This window comes from Ochlerotatus camptorhynchus, unplaced genomic scaffold (genome assembly GCF_037179485.1).
Source record: "Ochlerotatus camptorhynchus isolate MF236.1 unplaced genomic scaffold, CSIRO-AGI_Acam_v1.1 ptg000216l, whole genome shotgun sequence".
NCBI classification, from domain to species: Eukaryota; Metazoa; Arthropoda; class Insecta; order Diptera; family Culicidae; genus Ochlerotatus; species Ochlerotatus camptorhynchus.
The window spans coordinates 1,643,102-1,665,241 of NW_027040706.1; the positions used below are offsets into that span (position 1 = coordinate 1,643,102).

Below are 22,140 nucleotides of genomic sequence, written 5' to 3' on the forward strand. Positions count from 1 at the left end.
GAGTTTCCATGAGAAAAGCTCATATGTTTTTCTGACAGCAAATTGTACAAAAAATTATTCATTAATGGAGACAATCCACAAGCGTGGAGTTTCTCTGAAAGAACTTCAACGGATACTGAATCAAAAGCCCCCTTGATATCCAAGAACACAGAAGCCATTTGCTCTTTCTTAGCAAAAGCCAACTGAATTTCCGAGGAAAGCAACGCGAGACAGTCGTTCGTTCCCTTACCCCTACGGAAACCAAATTGAGTATCTGAAAGAAGGTGGTTCGTCTCAACCCATTTGTCGAGGCGAAAAAGGATCATTTTCTCCATCAATTTCCGAATACACGACAACATCGCGATGGGCCGATACGAATTGTGATCCGACGCGGGTTTATCAGGCTTTTTAATGGCTATCACCCTCACTCGTCTCCAATCGTCGGGAACAATATTGAGCTCCAAGAACTGATTGTACAAGTTCAACATACGCCTCTTAGCGACGTCTGGGAGGTTTTTCAGCAAGTTGAACTTGATTCTATCAGATCCCGGGGCAGAATTGCCACACGAAAGGAGAGCGAGTGAAAGTTCGACCATTGAAAAAGGCTGACTGATTTCGTCTACCGAATTCGCGGTTTCGTGAGGAATCAACTGCGACGGCACGGAATCTGGACACACTTTTCGCGCGAATTTAAGAATCCATTGATCCGAGCATTTCGTTGTTAGTAGACCGGTTACGCATTCTTCGCGCCGTACTCCAAAGCGTATTCATAGACGTTTCGCGCGACAATCCGTCTACAAACTGCCGCCAGTAACCCCGTTTTTTGGCCTTGATGAGGCTCTTGAGTTCGCGTTCAAGAGATGTGTATGCGTCGAAATGCTCGCGTGTTCCGCGTTTCCGAAAAAGTTTAAACGCGTCGGACTTTTTACGGTAAACCTCCGTGCATTGTTGATCCCACCAGAGCGATGGTGTTTTCTTACGAATAGACGATCGCGGCACCGGTCGTGTTTGAGCTTGAAGTGCGCTGTCGACGATGAGATTAGAGAGGAAATTATATTCCTCCAACGGCGGAAGCTCTTCCACTGACGATGCTGTATCGTCTATCGCGGATTGGAACTTAGTCCAATCGATGTTACGGGTTAGATCATACGCGACGTTAACGGATTCTGACGAGTTGAACCCACTGGCAATCGAAATTTTGATCGGCAGATGATCACTACCGTGCGGATCCTGGATTACATGCCAAGTGCAATCCAACGATAGTGAATTGGAGCAAAAGGTGAGGTCTAATCTGCTACCATTCGAGGATGGACCAGCCAAACGTGTTACTTCTCCATTGTTAAGGATTGTCATGTTGAAGTTGTCGCAGAGATCATAAATCAAAGTAGAACGGTTATCATCGTACAGCTCCCCCCAGCCTGTACCGTGGGAGTTAAAATCTCCCATGATCAACCATGGAGCGGGAAGTACCGCACATATGTCGAAAAGTTGTTTGCGATTAACAGAGACTCTAGGAGCAATATATACAGAAGCAATACAAAGGCTCTTACCTTTAATGGTAGCCTGACATGCGACAACTTCAATACCGGGGAATTCGGGAAGATTCACTCTATAGAAGGAATGGCACTTTTTGATCCCCAAAAGTACCCCTCCTCCACGTGAATCCTCACGATCCAATCGAATAATGTTAAAATCGTAAAAAGGGAGATCAATTTCTGAAGAGAGCCATGTTTCACAGAGGGCAAATGCATCGCAATTATTGTTATGGACTAAATACTTGAACGAATCTAATTTCGGAATAAGACTTCGACAATTCCACTGTAGAACAGTGATCAAATCCCCGACCTCGTTTGGAAAATTATCCATCGAAGGAGATGATAGCTGCAAGAAGGGGCCATTTTGAAGTCAATTGCTTCAAGAAGGATTTCACAGTGGGAAGCAATGTGAGGACAATGCTTCTCAGAGGATCAGAAATGTTGAGGTATTTGAGAATACCGTCCACAATGTCATCAAATGAGAACAACCCAGATGAAGAAGGGGTTTCTGTTCTTAAAATTGGGGCATCAGGGGTTTTGGATGTCCCCGGAAGTGGTGGAAAATCCTGGGTATAGTCAGTTCTGCGGAATCCAGGAGGAGTAGAAGTCTCCTTTTTTCCACCACTCCTTGATTTAGGCAAGCTGATTTGGGGTTCTTTATTTGCAACAATCCGCGAACGGATGCGCTTTCGTTTCCGTGCAGAACCTTCCGGAAAACTGAAAGAAGTTCCCTCCTCAGCCAAGTCAGAGTCAGTCTCGTCATCTGACAAAAGAGAAAAGGGATTTTTGTCATTGGTCGATGGCGTGGCTGTCTTAAGCATTTCTGCAAAAGACCGCCTGGAACGTTCCTTAAGGGAGCGTTTCATTTTGTCCCCGAGCTGTTTGTACGCCGGGCACGACGAGAGAGCATGAGGAGGAGTTCCGTTGCAGTACACGCATTTTGGTGCAGTAGCTGCGCAGGCGCCATCCTCATGCTTCTCCCCGCATGTGGAGCAGCGTGCCTTGTTGCCGCAGTGGAAGGCCGTATGTCCCAACCGCTTACAATTCTGGCAGTTCATGACCCGAGGTACAAACAACCGCACAGGAAGACGAAGTTTTCCCAGCTCGATGTATTGAGGAAGGGCAGATCCAGAAAAGGTCACCCGAAACGAGTCTGTGGGGGTAAAACTCCTTTTACCCTCGCTGAGCGATACTGACTTCATTCTATGAACGGCCAGTATCTTTACCGGAGGAAGCAAGGGGTTCTTGAATCGGCCAACCGCTTGCTTCTCCAGTATCTCGGGGTTCAGGCTCGCCTCAGTGACCACGCCTTCGATCTCCACATCAGAGGCTGGAATGTACACCCTATATTCCAGTGTGAAAAACTGGGAAACAGCAATTTCATTGGCCTGTTTCAGGTTAGCGACGGTCACACGAAGTTTGTTGTGCCTAACCTTCGTTATTTCGGTCACGGCAGAGAATCGCTTTGTCAGATCATCAGATATCTGAACAACATTCAAGGGTTTGTTTTTGGGCTGAAAATAGACAACCCATGGGCCAGTCGAGTCATTCGGGTAGGCCCGCAATCTGGTGCTTTTCTCATCCTGCCCATTGACAGACTGAGACGACGAACCAGGGATGACATCATCATTTTTCTTAGATGAATGGTCATCCATGTCGTCTTCTGACAAAACATCCATTTTGTTCAACTAGTGGGAGCGCAAAACGCTCTCCCACTGAACGCACAGACACAATACACAGAAAACACTACAAACACAGAAATACAAAATGAAAATTTAACTAATGGGGGAGGAAAAGAAACAAGAAAAAACAAAAACTTATCTGATAATCCTATACTACTACCACCGAGCGTTATATGTGTAGGCGTTTACACAGATGGCTGGAAGAGACGCGCTGCGTGGATGACCTTCGTTGTGGTGCACTTGATCGAGGCTCGGTACTCAGCGCACACAGGCGCACGATGATTGATGAACGATGTAGATGTAGAAACGGGTGCTCACACTCGATGATGATGATACGTGAGCGGGTATTCGTAAGCGCGTATGCGTGACCACGCAACGATGATGCCCAAATTTGTTTGCGAATTTCCAATAGCACGGATTAATCTTTCCGAAAATGACACTTTCTACTAAAAAAAACTCACTTTTCGATCAATTTACCGGGAACTATGCCAGGAGTCACTTAGTGAGAAAAAAACTGATAAATTATATCAAGCGAATACCGAAAAAACTTCCAAAACAACGGAGCGCGAAACAAGTCGACCGTACTTCTTGCTAGGACGCAGTGGGATGATCTGCTTCTTCTGTCTACTGAAAATTATGGTTAAGCATGGATGATCTTCAATTGAGAAATACATGTCATTCAATTAACATGCGGATGATCGGTGCTCTGGTTATCACTTACGTTTTGGGCTTTTGTAATGACAACTTGCAGAGGTTAACTTGACAACATTTATATTCAAAGTGTTTCTATGTTACTTCATACGTGAAGTTTAAGATTTTCAGAGTTGTTTGGAAATGCTATCTAATACCCCGTACATACTATGGCTTATATAATGTAATATAGACTGTCTTGCAATGACCGCTCATACATCTAGTTTTCACTGGAAATCCTAGCTATTTTTGCATGATGATTTTGCTTGATTGTATTCTTTTGTTAAGTTGCCGGAAATATCAGTTGACGATTTGTTTTTTTTTTATGGTAACTCTTTACTTGAAAACTGGCAAAATTCACAAACAGGTTGCTTCTTCATGGCATACAGTGTGTTAATTAAATAATCAATAAATTATCTCAACATTTAGTGGCAGATTAATGAATTGTGGCCATCAATGAATTTTGGAAACATAGGGGAATTTACGTATTCTCGGCAACCTAAGCAGCGACCATCTTTGTATATCCTTTTTCTCTAAGGAACGCACACATATGCAGTATTGGTTTGTTTAAAATCTTTTGCTGCCAGTTGCTCTATCAATTTCAGTCGAAATAATTGTCAAAAACTGTTTTGAAACGCTTTAACAAAGCTCCAATCTTACCTAGTGAGAGCGGGCAACATCTTTTTATTCGGCGAACTTTCTATTTGAGCTGCGTGTTAAACAGCTGTGCTTTCATCGGCAACTCGAAATCGGCAGCATTTTGTAGTGCGTGTTTTTTTTCAAGAAAACTCTGCATTGCTTTTTCTAAGTGGGAAAAATATAATCAAATTGACCTTAAAGCCTAAAGAATCGTTCGAATGCATTCAGCAAAGTGTTTTCGTAAGAAAATCCAGTGAAATTAGCGTTTCAATTTGGGTTGCCGAAAATAGTCTGTCATGCCGAAGCCCTATATGAATTCTATAATCCATATTAAATTTCCTATGCAAGGGCCGATCGAAACAAACGTTATGACGTCACTACAAGGGTGATTGCGTGAACGAAAGAAACGAATCGTGCGAAGCGGAATGAAAGCCGAGTGAGAACGTATTGCACCAATACATTCAGGCCCACAGGCAAAAAAGTGCGCGTTTGACTTGCTCATATAGAGATCTCCAAGCGCAATTTCACGAACACTAAAATCCAATATCTATATATGAAAATGAAGAAGAAGAACAACCAAAAATTATCGCGCTATCACAACTACTTAAAAAGGTAGCGCGCGGTCTCACGCACACTTTTGTGCATCTGGAGAACTCTATACTGTCTGCGGCTAAATTATCACACTAAAGAGTCATGTTAGATAGCATTTCCAATCAATTCTGAACATTTATATGTTTTCTTTCCTTTGAACGTGACAATAAAATAATAATTGAACCTATCTTAAATTTGTAAATGTTGCATTCGCAACATTATTTATTTTGATACAAAGATAAAACATATCTAGCGTTCACAATCACAAGGGCCTGACTAAGATGATCGATTATCTTAATCGATTTCCTCTTTTGTTAATAACTCCTCTGGATTAACTTTCCTCAGCATGTGCTAATACAACCTTTCACTACGTTGTATTGTGATAATTTAGGAAAATCGTTTCACTGTATTGTAGTAATCCAAAAAGAAAATCTATGAAGAGAATCGATCATCGCAGTGAGGCCCTTACGATTCTGTTACGAGGTTATAGCACATAAAATGATGGAAACTTGTTTCAAATTCCCTAGGCCCTAGCGTCTACCAAAAGCGGAGCACTTGTGCCAAAACTGGCATACTTGCCCTATAATGTGCAATGAGCTATGACTTTTCAGGATGCGCACAAACATTTATTTAATCTTACGGTTCTGGACCAGAGAAGTTTAAATGATTTGAGTAAACTGTCTCTAAGATTAATATTTTTTGAAATATGTATAATGCATTAAATTAGCCTACATTTTACTCATTTGTAGTTAAATAGATCTTTTGCATGACATTTTACTACGACAGGCAATTCATTCCATAGCTCTAGCAATGAACTTAGAAAAATCGTTCTTCAATATGTTAAAAATAAGTTCAAAACAGTTTTAGAAGTTTAGTTTTAGAAAAGATCAAGTTTTGTAATTCTTGGATGATTTAAATCAATAAATCTCTAAATATTCTTGCGATAAATCCTAATATTTGCATACCATTCGAAAAAAATACGTTCGGGCTTTCATTCGGCATGTTTAGTATTTTTGGTGGCTTTATTAAATTAGGCCACAACATTTAATTTTTTTTTTCCAAAACAAATATTTTTTATAAGTTTTCCTCGCTCAAATTTAGAAACTAAGTACGCCATTTGTAAGCTTAGTCTTTTTTCTATAAGATATATGTCAAATTATGAAAAATGTATTCTTTGTGTGAAAACTAACTAACCTAAAATTTGATCGTAGAATATCATAAAATATGGTCCAAGAAACAAGCAACAATTTTTGTGTACTCCACGCCATTTTTGTAGGGTAGTAAGTATCAAATCCTTACATATTTTTTTAATCAAATTTGATGAGCTCATCATAACTCCGTTATTCATCAAAATGACTATAGAAAATGTGAAAACTTTAAACATATATTCAAGTATAATGTAGGTGTCTCTAAGCCTCTATATAATATATAAAATGGATTTTGGTGTTGAATAGGTCGTAAATCTCAGTTCATTGATATGTGTTACCCAGGCAAATGAAATGTGTTTACAAGGGGAAATCCAGATGGTTTATTACGGAATTTGTTTGTGATTTTCCCACTAGACCAAATGTCAATGATCCATTGAAATTGCGTCTTACCCAATTTGGTAATTGAAGCTCCAAGCTTTCGTGAACACCTATTTACGGACACTGTCCCATACGGCGTCCATTATACGCTTTATTCGATGCTTGGTACTCGCTCGTTAAAATCCATAAATTATTGCTCTCATCGTAATCAAGCCCTGGTGCATACACTCAACACTAAATTTGCATTTTTCTGTGGACTTTTACTTTTGAAGCACGCCGATCAACAGTCTGGAACGGGAAAGGAAACTGCACGCCCTTTCAATATAATGTGGAACACATTCTCCCTAATAAGTACTGGTTGGTACTAGGTACGTTTTGCAAGCCGAATTGTTTGAACAATTTAGCAATAATACAAACATTGCACGGGCCCGTTAACATGAGGGTTGCACTCTACCGTTCCGTTTAGTACTGTGTTTATACACAGCGGGATTGTTTCCAGGAAATGCAAATAAATTTGGGTGAAAATGATTGCGAGGTGTGATGTGTGTTTCGTTTATGGCATCACCCCTAGCTGCTGGGAATTGATGTGGCTACAAGTCTAGATTTTTTTTTAAAAACAAGACCCCTAGATTGAATCAGGTATATCAGGTAGCAACACATGATTTTTGACTCTAAAAGGAATCCTCATTTGAAATTACGTTCATATTGTGGGAGTCGTATAATTTAAAATGTAAACAAATTTCAAGTTCATCTGTTCAGTTTGCTCCCGAATAGTCTACGCTTTTTGTTTTGTCATAGGATGATGATGCATTCGGTTTAACAGTGGTTGATGCGATGTACATACCGTAGCAGATTCACAATCAGCTAGCGTAGCGCTGTGTATAACACGGTATGATCTCGCATGCTATATTTAACCGATGAAATCAAATGGAACCACGCCGTTCTCTCAAGAAGACGCAATAAAAATACGACATTAATTGAGTCATATTTCTGGTGGTTTTGTTTTCAGCAGCTCGTACACACAAATGAACGCGCCCAGTTGGTTGGTAGGCTGATGAATGGACGGATTGCCCGGAATTAAGTGCTGAGCGTGTGCCTCTTGGGGGAAGCGCGAATCGGTGATGTGTTATTTAGAAAGGAATTTGCTGGAAGAATTTCGTTGGTGACGATTGTTTACCTACAGCCTACATCTTTTCCTCCAAAGTAATGAATGGCCTCTTCATTAGGAAAATAAATATTGTCCTACTATTCGTGAAATGGATTGGTGAATGAATCGTTTTGTGTTGCGTAACATTTAAATGCCTATGTAACCAAAATAGTGTGTATTCTAAATTCTTGCCTTTAAACCGAATACGAAGGCCACGTGCTTTGGTTTAGTTGTTTGTAGAGAAAATTTATAAATAATGTTTTTTAACAATTCGCTCTCTAATGAAATTTCAATACCATCAACGATTTTATAAAAATACATACAGAGAGTACCGTGCTGTTTACCTATTTGAAGTGGAACTATTTTGTTGTTAAAATTAAACTACTGAACTTCAAGTATAATGCAACACACAACATCACAAATAATTTGCCCACAAGTATATGAAGGGTCAAATTGTCTCACTCTATTGGGGGTAACATAGTAGCGTAAAAGAGGCAATGTATCACGTGGTCACTGTTTTAATCAACGACCGTATTTCATTTAATCATTACATTTTATTTCAAGTTACAAGTCTGTGCAGTCTGACCTAGAGAATAATATGCAACTAGCCCATATAGCTCATTTCCCATAGGAGATGTTTATTTTCTTGAAGAAATCGATAAAAGTGAATCGATTTGATAGTTTTATTGAAGAGATGGCTATTGTTGCATCATCAACAATTGCTCTTGAAGTCCTGTCAGTGCTCGTCATTAATTATAATTGCGCTATTTATTGCCCTTTCAGAGAGCGGAACAGAAAGCAACTCAATGTCTAGAGTTAACCAACAGCGTTGATAGGAGTTGTTTGATTCATATTTTTATGGGAAACTATGTATTACAGTGTATATTTGTTTGTTGATGATGGTCTCATTTTGATTACTATTTTATTTAAATCCAATCAATGTTCACTTTGTTAAGCTGATACGTAGTGCTACGGTATAACTAATAAATTACTAGTTATTTATTGATAATCACATTAGAATTATTAATTCACAATTGCGGAATTACAAAACGTCCTTTCTGCAAAAAAAAAATCAAAATTTGATGTAATTCCTGAATTTCTGAGCTGCAGTATAAATAACAAAAGACTCTTTGAGCAAAAACTTCCCAACAGGTTTGAACAGCTGGCACACTTGTTGCTGGTGTATACTCAATGCTGTGCATTTTTCTGCATCTAAAAGTACAGGCCATTCTCGTTGGGTGGAAGAAGAAATGCAATTGGAATTCAAAATAAAAACAGAACAAACGCGAATGTTACTGCTGGCCTGGTTAAAAATATTTTTACACTCAGGAAACTAGACGCCTGATATCGGCGTTGAGTCAGAGGGGACTTAGTAGCAAAATAATAAAAAAAAAAATGAAAACGGGTCAAGAATATCCTCAGCTACATTTCACTTTTGTAAGATTTGGTAACTGTTGCACACGTCAAGAGAAACAGCCAAACGGATTGTCCCATTACTTAAGAAACAATGCTACTAGGCAAACTTTTAATTCGTTTTCCTCCAAAACAATTTTTTTTCATCTAGTCCGGTCTTACTTAACACCGATCATTTGATAAGTGTTATGAAGCAAGATGCACGAATTCATATGAAAATCGCTGAATTAATGCGTCGAAATGTAACTACAGTCAAATCTCCACAACTCAATGTGTACTAATTCGATAGGACCATAGTTAATAATTGATTTTATGGCTACTATGACGGAGATTTCCTATAGGACTGTTCTTCTACTCGATAATTCTATAACTCGATGGCCCCTAATATGTCTTAAAAGACAGTAGAGAAACTGGCGGTGAAATTATCGAAATTCTGTAAATGTAAATAATTGAGGGGGTAGAAGACGCATCGATTGAAAGACATGTACGCTTAATATTTTGATGAAAAAGGACTTAAAATCATTAAGTGATCATCATACAATGTTAATTTTAATCAACACATTTTCTCCCAGACTCTGGCAGCAACTTCAATGATGCGCTGATGCTATCCCAGAATTTTAAGAATATATCAGTGCCAACATTTCATTAGGGTGAAACTGCTCACTCCTGCAAATTAACGATACCAGCTGAATTTTTCGTATAGCATGCAACAATTTTGTGAACCAATATTTCCGTACACACATTTTTAACATAGGACATGCTAAGCTTTATATTAGATGCATATTAGCCTTATATTGCAAAAAAGCGAATTAGCGGGCTTGTTGGTTACTTGGGATGCCGTGGTCATGGGTTCAACGAAGAGGCATTTAATGTTTGTGTACATATTATTGTATTTAGTACACAATTGTATTCTATTGTATTCTCTTCAAAAGTGCAGAATCGCTAATAAAAGTGCGCTTTTACGTTGAATCGTTTTGGTGTCTTCTGCGATTCCTTATGAACCAAGGAATAAGTGCGCCGAAGACACCGACATAATTTAATGTAAAAGCGCACTATTATAAGCATTTCCGCACCTATGATCGCACTTATAATGTGCGCACTCTACTGTGTTGCCTGACTTATAACGAATATACGTTGTATACGAGTACCCCAAATACAACGTATAATTCGTCTAATTTTACATTGTAAATGCTATGCAAAATTAGACGAGTTTGGTATTCGGAGTACTCGTATACAACGTATATTCGTTATAAACCAGGTAACACAGTAGTAGCATTTATTAGTGACTGTATCCATAACTACTTTCTATTTGTGCACATATTATAAAGTTTATTAGGGAAGATGCATAAATGACGTAGCACTTTAGGGTGACCAGCAATGTACAAAAATACGCTACAAGCGCAAGGGGGACCAAAGCTGGTGCTTCATAAAACGTAAACAAACGTTAAACGTTTGTCTAAAAACTTAGCTTATTTTACCGAAATCTGTGAAATTTTACCGAAATCTCGACAGCTGAACGTTCGGTTAACAGTTCGGTGATTTTTCACAGATTTCCTATAATTTTTCACAGATATTCGGTGAAAAATTACAGGAAATCTGTGAAAAATCACCGAACTGTTTACCGAACGTTCAGCTGTCGAGATTTCGGTGAAATAATCTTAGTGTGTACGTTTGATGAAGCACCAACTTTGGACCCCTCCTCATTGTAGCGTATTTTTCTACATGGTTGATTACCTTAAAATGCTACATCATTTATGCATTTTCCATTATAAGTTTTAAATTAAAAGAGTAATCACGGGCTGAAAATTTGCATGTCACATCACTTGGAAGAGGTTGGTCCCCGGTTCATGAGTTGGTAGGTCGATAGGTAGGGTCCAGGTGTGGGAGTTGCCTCCCTGGCGTCGGTAGCATTGGTGCTCAGCACGGAAAACAAGATCGACGGAAAACAAATCAAGGAAAAAAAAATCACTTGGAATTGGTCTCATTAACTATAACTGAGTTACAAATCTGGCTGTTGTATTTTAATTATCAGTCCTGATTTTCAAAATGCCAATACGATCATTCAGAAAAGCCAAATCAATCTTTGTAGCCTTGGGTTACCATTTACATACGGTGGTGAAAAAGATGACGATGATGATGAATGTTTTCTGCCATTAAGTTTCGTAATATACAACAGCAAATGACCACCGCAGTAGACATTGATTAACATGTTGCATTTTTTTCTTTCTCTACTCCCCATAGGTGTCCGTCCGGCATGGTCCTCAAGAGAATGAATCTCTACCACATGATAACAGTTGCGCTGCTGGTGACGCTGGGTGTGATTCTACAGCTAAGCACGACAGAAGCGTGCAGTTGTCTGCCAGAGCACGCACAGTCAGCCTACTGTGATGCGGAATATGGTAAGCACTTTAAAGTCGATGCTCGTATGATGCAATACTTTGGGACCTCGTTTGGGACCATGCGTAAATAATGCAGAATATATTCATTAATTTTAGATCTGCCTCGTAGCGTCAATATAAGGTATAGGTATAGGAACACTACGAAGGGGACCTAAAATTGGTGGTTCAGAAGTTGTGACCGGGCATGTATTAGGTACAGTAAAATACTCTACAAGGGGGAAGCGGGGTGGGGGTTGTTTAAAATTGTTCCTAAACATGCTGCTTCATTTATGGATTGTCCCACATGAATAAATGTTCCAGAATATGTCCGATTTTTATAATTGTTCGATTCATAACTTTCGATTTGTTTGCTATACTATAACTTTTCCACCACTGAGTGTGCAAGACATGTTCGAAACGGTGATTGATGTTAATTACGGCCAATCAGTTGATTACTTGGCATGATATAAACGAATAATCGTATGACGAGATGAACTAACCAACGAGCTAAAAATCTCGCTAATAAAATATGAAAAAAAAGAAAAAAAAAAAAGATTGTTCGAATAAAAATCGGACATCACTACACGGTAGTTTATCTCCTTTTCTCCTTCTAATGTTGTCAAAAACGGAGGAGCAAAACCACCCAACAGGGGTAGTAGTGTGGGAACCCACACTAATAAAATTTCAAAGATTGTTTTTATGTGTCCCACACATGAATTTTTGCAATGTGAACAACAAATGATATCTACACGCAGAGAAATGGTTTTTAAATTCAAATGGATATATTTTTGACTCAGGGCCTAATATATTTGTGATATTGTTTCAAATATGTTATTCGGTTAATTCAACGAAAAATATTTTTGAATCAACAAACCGGTTGTAGAGTCAATAATCTGCTTGTTGATTCTAAAAACTATTTTGTTGATTCAAAAATATGTTTTGTTGAAATAGTGATACAATATTTTTGAATCAATAACAAAATACATTAGGCCCTGAAACAAAAATCAATTTTTCTGCGTGTATGTGTCTGACACATACTTAATATGTGTACACATAAAAGCCATGTGTAACCACACATATTACTCATTTGACTCATAAATTTCAGGTGTGCTTCTAAGTGGATTCTGTTTATGTGTGGTCATATGAAATTCATGTGAAATTTGACATGGAAATTCGTCAATAAAAATGTGTGGAATTTTATCAGTGCAACGTTGAGTATAATTATATTTACCTACTTTTGGGTACAACTAACTTACTTTTGGGTAGAAAGCTAGTGGAAAATTCCGTACGAATTGCACACAAGCAAATGAAAACTACTTTGACGCGCTTTATCTACTTTTGGGTTCCTGCAATATAATGCCGTGATGAGTGAAAATAGCTAACATTTGGATACTTTTTTCTTACCGTTTAGAGAATGTGAAACGTCATTTTGACATACAACGACAGTGTGAAATATAAGGGCACTACCATTTATAATGAGCCAATTTGAAAGAAACCAGTGCAGTGATAAAAATATGAGTGCTGCCGGTTGATTGTATTGCGTATTAATATTGACTGTATTCGGATAGGGTACACATCAAGGGGTAAGTCACTCAGCACATTGTGTCGCAATTCTATTCGGCACAGCTTGGACACATTCTTTCCCCCCCCCCCTCGGCACACTCTCGTAGGCATTTGAATGTTGTAAATAAAATGGAATCACTGCTGGTCACTGAAGTTCACAACATTACGTGCTTTTTGGCTGTATACTCAGGAACATCCTCTAATTAAATATACCAGAGGAACTCAGACCAGCAGTTCACTTCTCGGTTCAGTTATAGATTTAAAACCGAAGTGCCGCTAGACTGATTCATCCTTGCGATTTCAAACCAAAACATTTAAGGTTTCAGAAATACCGAGCTTGCTCCATGACGGGTACAATCGGCACACTGAAAAAAAAAATATGACCCAAGATTGGTGTGTGGAGTGACCTACCCCTTGGTACACACCTAGATTTTTTTTTGTCGAGGGAACCACCGAGCAGCTCGGTAACCTATTTCGCTGGATCTCAGTGAAAAATTTGCCGAGATTCAGTTAACAAACGGAAATTTTGCCGAGATATCGGCTAACACACATACATTTTGCTGAGATCTTAGTAAAAATAAATACCGAGCCCGGTGGTGCCAATGTCGGCAAAAAATCTAAGTCTGTACCTATTCAGACTTATGTACACAGAACTCCCGCTAATGGATTTTGAACCATTATTTGAATTCATATGAGTTAATAAGGTCAGACCCCTATTATACCTATTCTTAAATTACTTAAGGACATATTTTTATTCTTTAAGTCAATTATTCTATAACTCGATGGTCTCTCCAATATCGAGTTATGAGGAAGTAGGCTGTTTTTTTTCTGCTCGGTAGGCCATAAATAGGCGCTTAGGCTGAAGTGTAGGCTGAAATACTTCTTGCCTCTATTTTCTTGAAGAATAGTAAATTTCAATCAGAATATTTCCATATACAGTTTTTACATATTTTTACGATCTAACCAGTTTCCTAGCAAATATTTAGTTTTAGTTTTTAGGTTATCCAAACGTTCGTTATAATAAAGCAAAAGTTACATACGTTATATCGAGGTTCTCTTTGTACCAAAGTATGAGGATTCTATTGTATGCAAATTTCCTCGCAATTAGGTTCTTTAAGCGTATTGAGGAAAATGCATAATCATAATCTGCATTAAAAATGGAACCCAAACCCAAAATTTCATCAATTTTGGTACACTGGAACTATTTTAAATAAGCACGATTACATTTGCAAAAATCGCCTTACACAGAAAAAAAAAAGTTGTTGAATATTGCATCCAAACAGCTGCACAGAGATCATTCCGACGTGTAATATTACGTTGGACGATGTACATCGATTTTGCGAACAAAATTACGTCCATTGATGTAATATTGTATCTGCTTTTTGCTATTACATCATTATTTCATACATCTTGTTGAATTACGTTGATCGATATTACGTTTTTTTTTGCTGTGTATTAGCGCCCCTCTGTGTCACTTTGTATGGGAGCGAGCTGTCAGTTTGTTAGTTTAGTGTCAAACAGTGAAGTTATTATTTTGCTTTAAATCTTGATTACAAAATCGAGATGAAAGCACAAACGAAGTGACAGACGGAGCGGCTCGAAAACTTTGGTGACTAACCTGCTATTGCAATTTTTCAGTGTACCACATGGCAACACCACTACTACTGGATTGTACCACATGTACACTACTACCACAAACGAAGTGACAGACGACTAACTGGCGAAGAAATCCATTAAAATAATGTGGTTCACTGTAATAGAATTTTCTTGGAAGCTTGTGCCATCATCCACCAGATGGGTTAGTTTTTTTTTGTTTTGATTTGAACAAAGTTGATTTTGTGTACAATGATTCTTTGACAGTGTGTCATTTTTTTATGCAATTCAGTTTTGAGTAGAGTGAAAGAGATAGAACCAAAACATTCTAATACATTTGGTGAAAATGCTAGTACAATCCAGTAGTAGTGTTGCCATGTGGTACACTGATTTTTTTTTTTTTTTTTTTTTCCTTTGGTTTGTTTTTTCCGTCGATCTTGTTTTCCGTGCTGAGCACCAATGCTACCGACGTGCCAGGAAGGCAGCTCCCACACCTGGACCCTACCTATCGACCCAACAACTCATGAACCGGGGACCAACGGCTTTACTTCCCATCCGAAGGAAGGCGTGATCAGAGATGTTATGCCTCAGAACATCCCGGCGGCGCCGACTGGGATTGAACCCAGGCCTGCTGGGGTGAGAGGTAATCACGCTTACCACTACACCACCGGCGCCGTTCACTGAAAAATTGAAATAGCAGGTTAGTCACCAAAGTTTTCGAGCCGCTCCGTCTGTCACTCACATCTATGACACAAATGTCATTCCCATATACTTTGTGTGAAGCCGAAAAATTCTGGTTCTCTGGTTCGATTTTACGTCAACATTTGACAGCTGCTGCAAATATTCGCAAGCAAGCTCTGTTCATGCGTTCATTGTTAGGAAAGTTTGTCGCGAGTGGCGGGAAGAATTTTTTTTAAATCTTTGTTGTGTCATAAGCCCTGTTTAAGTTGCCTAAAAGTGTATCAATGTATCAATGTATTAATTTATCTTATAATAATGTTTATTTTTCATTCAAAACTTTTAACGCGATATATCCATGCGGTATACATGAATGTAGCTTAAAAACGTGTTGTCAACACTAACACCACAACCATCGGTGGTGGCTTCAGCGAGTACTAGTCTTCTAATATGGACCAACAGGTCTGTGCCATAAAAAGGGAGTACTAGTCTTGCCAGGGATGTGCTGTCACTTCGTTTGTACCAATGAGATACAGAGAGAGGTGGCGCAGATCGTGAAATAGGGTTGTATTAGTAAACCAAAAAATCAACGTAAACGCAAGTAGTGACGTCACTACTTGCGTGTACTTGCGTGTATCGTACAGTGGTTGTGTGAGTGATTGCTTCACCTCGGTAATCCAGCTCATTGCGTTTGTACTACTACTGGATTGAACTAGCATTTTCACCAAATGTACTAGAAACGATTCAAAACGATATATTTTCAAAATTAAAGAACCCAATTGTCTGGCATTTTCGATTGCTTCTTTTTTTCGTTCTAATGAACAATCCCAACTAGGGTTCATCCAGTATTTTCGCTGTTGTTCGTATTTTTGTTTAAAAATCAAATTTAAAACGCCTTAAACATCAAAATGTGGTTTAACGTTACTGAGAGTGATATGTCCATTGGATCTATTTTGCGTCGAATCCCGGAACAAACGGACTCCAATACCTACCCAAATTCTTATGGGAACGATATCTGCAATGAGTTTAGGCGCGTTTTGTTTCCAACAGAACATAAATTATCACTGAGATATCTTTTTATTTCGTATGTCTTTCGTTCGATAGTAAATAACCTGTCGAGTTAGGCAGTACAGAAAATCAAGAGAACAAAAACTGTTCCTGGTTGGGAGAATATCGCGTTATGAAGAGAGAGAGAGAAAGACAGAGATAAATGGAGTAAGGGTGAGTTGACTATAAATTTGTATCCGATAATGATGAGTAATACGCACAAAGACAAAATTCTAAGTTATTAGTATGGTTAAAACACGTTATTCACGTTACAATGTTTATATTTTTAATGATATAAATTCATATTCTACTTATTGTCTACTATTTATATGCTTTACTGTTTATGATTGACTTGATAGTGATCCGGACACGACAAGACATTGTCATCATAAGTCTTCTTGTGGGGGAAAGCTCGTACATTCACTATTGAATTAGAAATTGCTGACAATTTCTCCAGGATCAGTTCAAAATATGGGTTCGTTATATTAAGAAAATGTATGGTATTAGAAATTTAACGAATTTTGGAGAGAAGCTGACGAGTGACTTAAGAAGTGTAGAAGCATTCAAAAAGATGTGTTTCGAAGGAGAGAATTAATCTGCTGATCAAATCTCTAACGCTGATGAATCAGGGCTTTTTTTCAATATGCTTCAGAGTCACACTTTGGTTCGCAGCGCTGAGTCTGCCACCTCTGGATGTAAAGTTTCCAAAGAACGAGTAAGGTCCTCTTTCGTTAAATATAGATGTACTTGCTATGTCACATGACAATTACCTCCGATTTTTTAGAAAAAAAAAAAATACTTCCGCGTCCCCTTGCATCTAACTTCAAAGCATAGATCAACATATGATCCAGGCGAGCAAAACAAAGTACATTAAATGTGATGTACTTTGTTTTGCTTGTGTAAAACAAAGTACATTAAATATATCGCTAAATTTTAGTGAAAAGCTGTACAAGTTAATCGCTTATGGACATGGTTCTCGTGATGAACGAGGATAATCAACCTTTAACGGTGCCTATAAAGCGGAAAATGCACACACGTCATGGCGGATAATCACAGGTGGGATGGAACTCACGGTCCGCTAGTATTAGCCGTTAATATTGCCAAAAAAAAAGTTTACGGATGGAAGGTACCTATATATTCTGGTCACAAATGCCTTGCCTAATCGATTTCCTACGCAAGTGATGGGAATTTCGCGAATAAACAGGAGTGTTAATTATAGCAAAACACATTCGTCTTAGTTCATTTTAGTAAACAAACTAACACTTCTTCCTTCTGCGGAACCTTTGATTATCACCTTGGACACACGTGATTTGAATTCTAACAGGAATTTCATGGACAGGATGTGTGTGTGGATGCTTACTACGATGCTGACATCATCAGTTTTGTCACAGGAGCGATCGATAACGGCGACAAAATAGATTCCATACAAATCCAGAAACTTACTCGCACTTTCATACCGGTGGGGTGGGCGCGGGGTGTGTGTTTGTCGAGGGTTTCTTGTAAACTCTTTCTAGATTACTCGTAGAATAATTTACGTCGTGTTCACATCACCATATCACATAACGACGGCTGATTCCCCGAATAGGTGGTTAGGCTCTTCTTTTGATTATTTTTTATGCGGAACCGCAAAACTTGGCAATATTGTATTACAAGTATCCCGTTCAGAAGATGTTGCGTTATTTTTAAATGAAAAATGCATTTTAAAAAAAGTGCTAGAACAAATTTAACTTGATAATTTAATTTTTTTTTTCAATAGTTGAAATGCTGAAACAACAAGAATAGATTTGGATGAAAATAATGATTACACATACAAGCTTAAATCAATTGAACTATTTTAGGCTGTATTTGACGAAAAGTTGTGGATCACCTGTGAGGAAGGAAAGGGTTAACAAGCTCGTTTTTTGCCATTTGTAGCTCAAAATACAAGGTGTACATTTAAGCAACAATTCATTTTTTTTGCGTAGGGTATGTGCTCTACCTACGTCAATCTGTTTCTATTGTGTTGTGTTTCTATTGCTATTTATGGGATTTACATTTTAGGATTGCACCATTACTGGAACACCTAGTCGCAACAGGTGTAAATTTAAGTTAAATTTATTGACTAAGTCATAAATTACTTGCTTATAAGTTTGTTATATTTCAACAATCGTCTTTTTTTTTTTGTTTCAGTCATTGTGGCGCAGGTTCTTAGAAAGTCTAACCGAAAGCATGACGGTAATAACGTTTACAAGATCGCCATAAAAAAGGAGTATAAGGTACATAATGAGGAACATTACCCCAATAGATGGTGCGCATAGCGCTTACGATAAAAGCTTTCAATATATTTTTCTCTTTCCTCCACAGATGTCTCTGCGAGCCCAAAAGCTACTCAAGCAAGGAAAGCTCATAACGCCACCGACGGATTCCATGTGTGGACTGCAGCTTGAAGTCAACCAACTGTATGCGATCGCCGCGCGAGATATTCACGTTGGGCTGTGCAGCTTTGTGCGCAAATACTCGGATCTGAAGATTGTAGAAAAGCGTGGTTTGGCTGGCATCTACCGCAAGGGTTGCCCGTGCAAGATCAAGCATTGTCATACTGGCAGTTGTAATGTATCGATCGGTGCATGTAATTGGGACCCATGGGCTACCTGTGAGTCTGATTATGGATCGTGCGTTCCAACCCGGGGACATCTGATCGACGGAGCTCCAGCCAAATGTCACTGGCGCCCATCACCGATGTATCGAAAGTGTAAAGCAAACACTCGAGAATGAACGAACGACTAGCAACGACTAGGGTGTCAGTTATTCTGTGCTGTAATTATTTTCATGCTATTTGTATTCACTCCTCTACCAGCCATAAAGACTATTATGGGTATCGAATCGCTGTTTTGTAAAATTACTATTTTATAAACATTAATAATATTTATTGTCAAGAAGCATATACTATTTATTTTAAAAATGTAAACGGCTAATGATTTATTTCCCAAACCTCATGTGCATATTTATTATTTTTTATATGAAAAGTAATGTATGAAGCTCCTGTGTACTTTCAGAAACTATGATGTTTTAGTACAAATAACGTTAGTGTTTAAGAGTTGCATAATTTTTGAAGGAAAAAAAAACAATTGAAGTAATAAATAAAATAGATCTGTCAAGCAAAATACCAATTTCTTCAAGGATATCCGATGCCCAACCTAAACAAAAAATATACCAAATAATACTCACCATATCACGAGGGTTCGGGAAGAAGGTCTGCTCTACCAGCGGGAATGTATCCTTTCCGAGGCGACGCTGGAGCTGTAGCAGGTGTGCAAATACCCATGGTTTGTCCTGTGTGCATGTGGAAGTTGTAAAAGGGATAAATTAATTTGCTGAGGTGATGATTTGCAATGCTAAATTATGCTCAAAAGGAAAAATAGTCCAACAAGATTTACAGTTCAGTCGGTTGTTTATTATCGTAGCACAAAGCTTCTTGTATTTTGGTTTTGTTCATTTAGCAAAGCTTTTCTAATATTGTTTTGTATATCGTTATCGAATGGGGATGTGCTGGGTACGTTTATTGGAGATGTGAAGCGGAGCGTGCGCTGCGGTAATTTAAAATCCTGAGGCTACCAAGCAAAAGCCAAACATTCATAGCACTTGGACAATTGTTCGGTTGCTTTAGACTTTTAAACTAATTTCGGGTTGCTTCCTAATAACCATGTCTGTGTGATGCAGGAAAATAAATGGATTCTAAAATTTATACCAATCGTTGCTCACCTGGAATTGGTATAACGAATGCAGTGAATTAATACTGGGTACACCGCCGTATTTCAATCCAAGCAGCGTTGATCGATAGTCCTTAGCTCCATCCCGAGGTGCCTGGCGAACGAGGATAAAATCCGGGCGATAGGATTTTGGCTGTTTAGAGCTGCCGCGATTGAATGCCACCAGAGGACCGGCGTCAGCGTTGGCCGTTAGAGAAATTTCTCGGAATTCCGCTTGCTCTACCCGTATATCGTAGTCTCCGTGAAGGCGCTTGCCACGGAAATACTTTGACCAGTCGGTATTTTGATCATCTAGCACTAACAGTGTGAAGCATTTGTCTTTGTTGAATGGTTGAACACGGGCTGCGGTGGAAACGGCCGCTCCTGCGAAGCATAATGAAGACAACAAGAAATGCGGTTTAGATTATGAAAGTACCGTGGAAGCACCATATTTGACGCGGGTCCAAACTTGACGCACTTTCCAATCAATTCGATCATAACTCCTGTTTCGGTTTGAATTGCACCGAAATTGTAATTTTCTGTCCTTTGTTTACACTCATGCCACCCATTCATAACAAAAAACATACTTTGTTTATTGCTAATAAGAGCAATCAAAATCAAAACGAAAAAGCCATCTGTCAAATGCGTCATTTTTTTCTCATCGTAGCAACAACGCTAAGGAGCAAGTTTAATGTTTATTGTTAGTTTTCACGTAGAAAATCAGTTTTTGTGTAATAATACGTTACTAACTATTAAACTGTAAGTATTTTTTACGTTTAACAGCTGATTCAGCAATATATAGTATGTTTAGAGCACATTATTTAACGAAAATGTTTTGCGTCAATTTAGGCTCACAGTGGCCCTTATTATTTTCTATGTGAAACATGGAGCCCAAACCAAATTCACGTAGACGAGCTAATCCTATTGCTGTCGCTACAAGCGACGAGTATAGAGCGTGGTTTGAAAGGATGGAAGCAGACAAACAGAAGGAAGAACAAATTCGAGCGGAGAAAAAGGCAGCCAGAGAAGCGAAGAAATTGGCCGCAGCAAAACGTCTTGAAAATAAACCTAAATCTGCTCCAAAGAAGATGAAATTGATTGTTTGATCTTTAATGATTTGTATATTTACCATATTTCATCAACCATTCAATAAACACTTGTTTTTTGTTGAAATTAAGCTATTTTTTTAAGTGCGTCAAATAAAGAACACCTTGCGTCAAATAAGGCACATTACAGATTCTATGCGTCAAGTTAGGAACCCAAAGTACCAAACAGAAATTAATTATAACATCAAGAAATTAACAGATATTTACGTTTTATTTATTTTTCCTACATTCTGTATTTACTGAACTATTACTGTGTAAAATATTGATTGAATTGGTAAGACTCTCATTTTTTAGAACATGTTTGAATTTGAAATTGTCTTAACTGCGTCAAGTATGGTGCTTCCACGGTAGGCGTTTTGCTCTTCAAAAATCAACACCTTTCCTTTTTCAAGCTCCCACCCTTAAATTTCACTTGCACTATTTTCCTCAGTATCGATGGGAAGCGTTGTGCTACCCCCGATACATTTAGCATGTACCGTGGAGGTACCATATTTCACGTAGGTCCAAACTTGACGGACTTTTGTATTGAACCCGCACTCAGATAAGTATTTCACGAAAGATCAACCACTAGTATTTTATTAACACTCAACCTTTACATTCGTTACGAAAAACTGTTTGTGGATAGCTTTTTGTTTTGCCAATATATGAGCGAAAAATCTGTCAAGCGTCTAAGTCAACATTTCCCCGTAACGTGGGTAGATCACCTTTTCGTGGTACGTTACGGGATGTAAGATCTACCACCGATTCCTAGTCCTGACTTCTTCAAACTAGGGGAACAAGTTTTTTTTTCAGTAATCAAAGGAACACATCTTAGTCCTTGTTACTTTTTATGCCTTGTTGATAGT

The 22,140-nt window shown here is 38.5% G+C and overlaps 2 protein-coding genes across 2 annotated transcripts in view; one reads left to right on the forward strand and one right to left on the reverse strand.

Moving 5' to 3' along the window:
- The window catches only part of Timp (Tissue inhibitor of metalloproteases), a 42,185-nt gene extending 22,599 nt beyond the window's left edge, over positions 1-19,586 (forward strand). The window contains exons 2-4 of the mRNA XM_065224892.1: positions 11,444-11,601; positions 18,631-18,716; positions 18,805-19,586. Of these exons, the coding sequence (XP_065080964.1) occupies positions 11,457-11,601; positions 18,631-18,716; positions 18,805-19,215 (642 nt within the window). The 5' untranslated portion in view covers positions 11,444-11,456 and the 3' untranslated portion in view covers positions 19,216-19,586. The remainder of the gene's footprint in view (positions 1-11,443; positions 11,602-18,630; positions 18,717-18,804) is intronic.
- The window catches only part of Syn (synapsin), a 104,517-nt gene that overhangs the window by 51,472 nt on the left and 30,905 nt on the right, over positions 1-22,140 (reverse strand). The window contains exons 6-7 of the mRNA XM_065224860.1: positions 20,203-20,573; positions 19,669-19,773 (exon numbers count right to left, since the gene is read on the reverse strand). Coding sequence (XP_065080932.1) covers positions 19,669-19,773; positions 20,203-20,573 — 476 coding nt within the window. The remainder of the gene's footprint in view (positions 1-19,668; positions 19,774-20,202; positions 20,574-22,140) is intronic.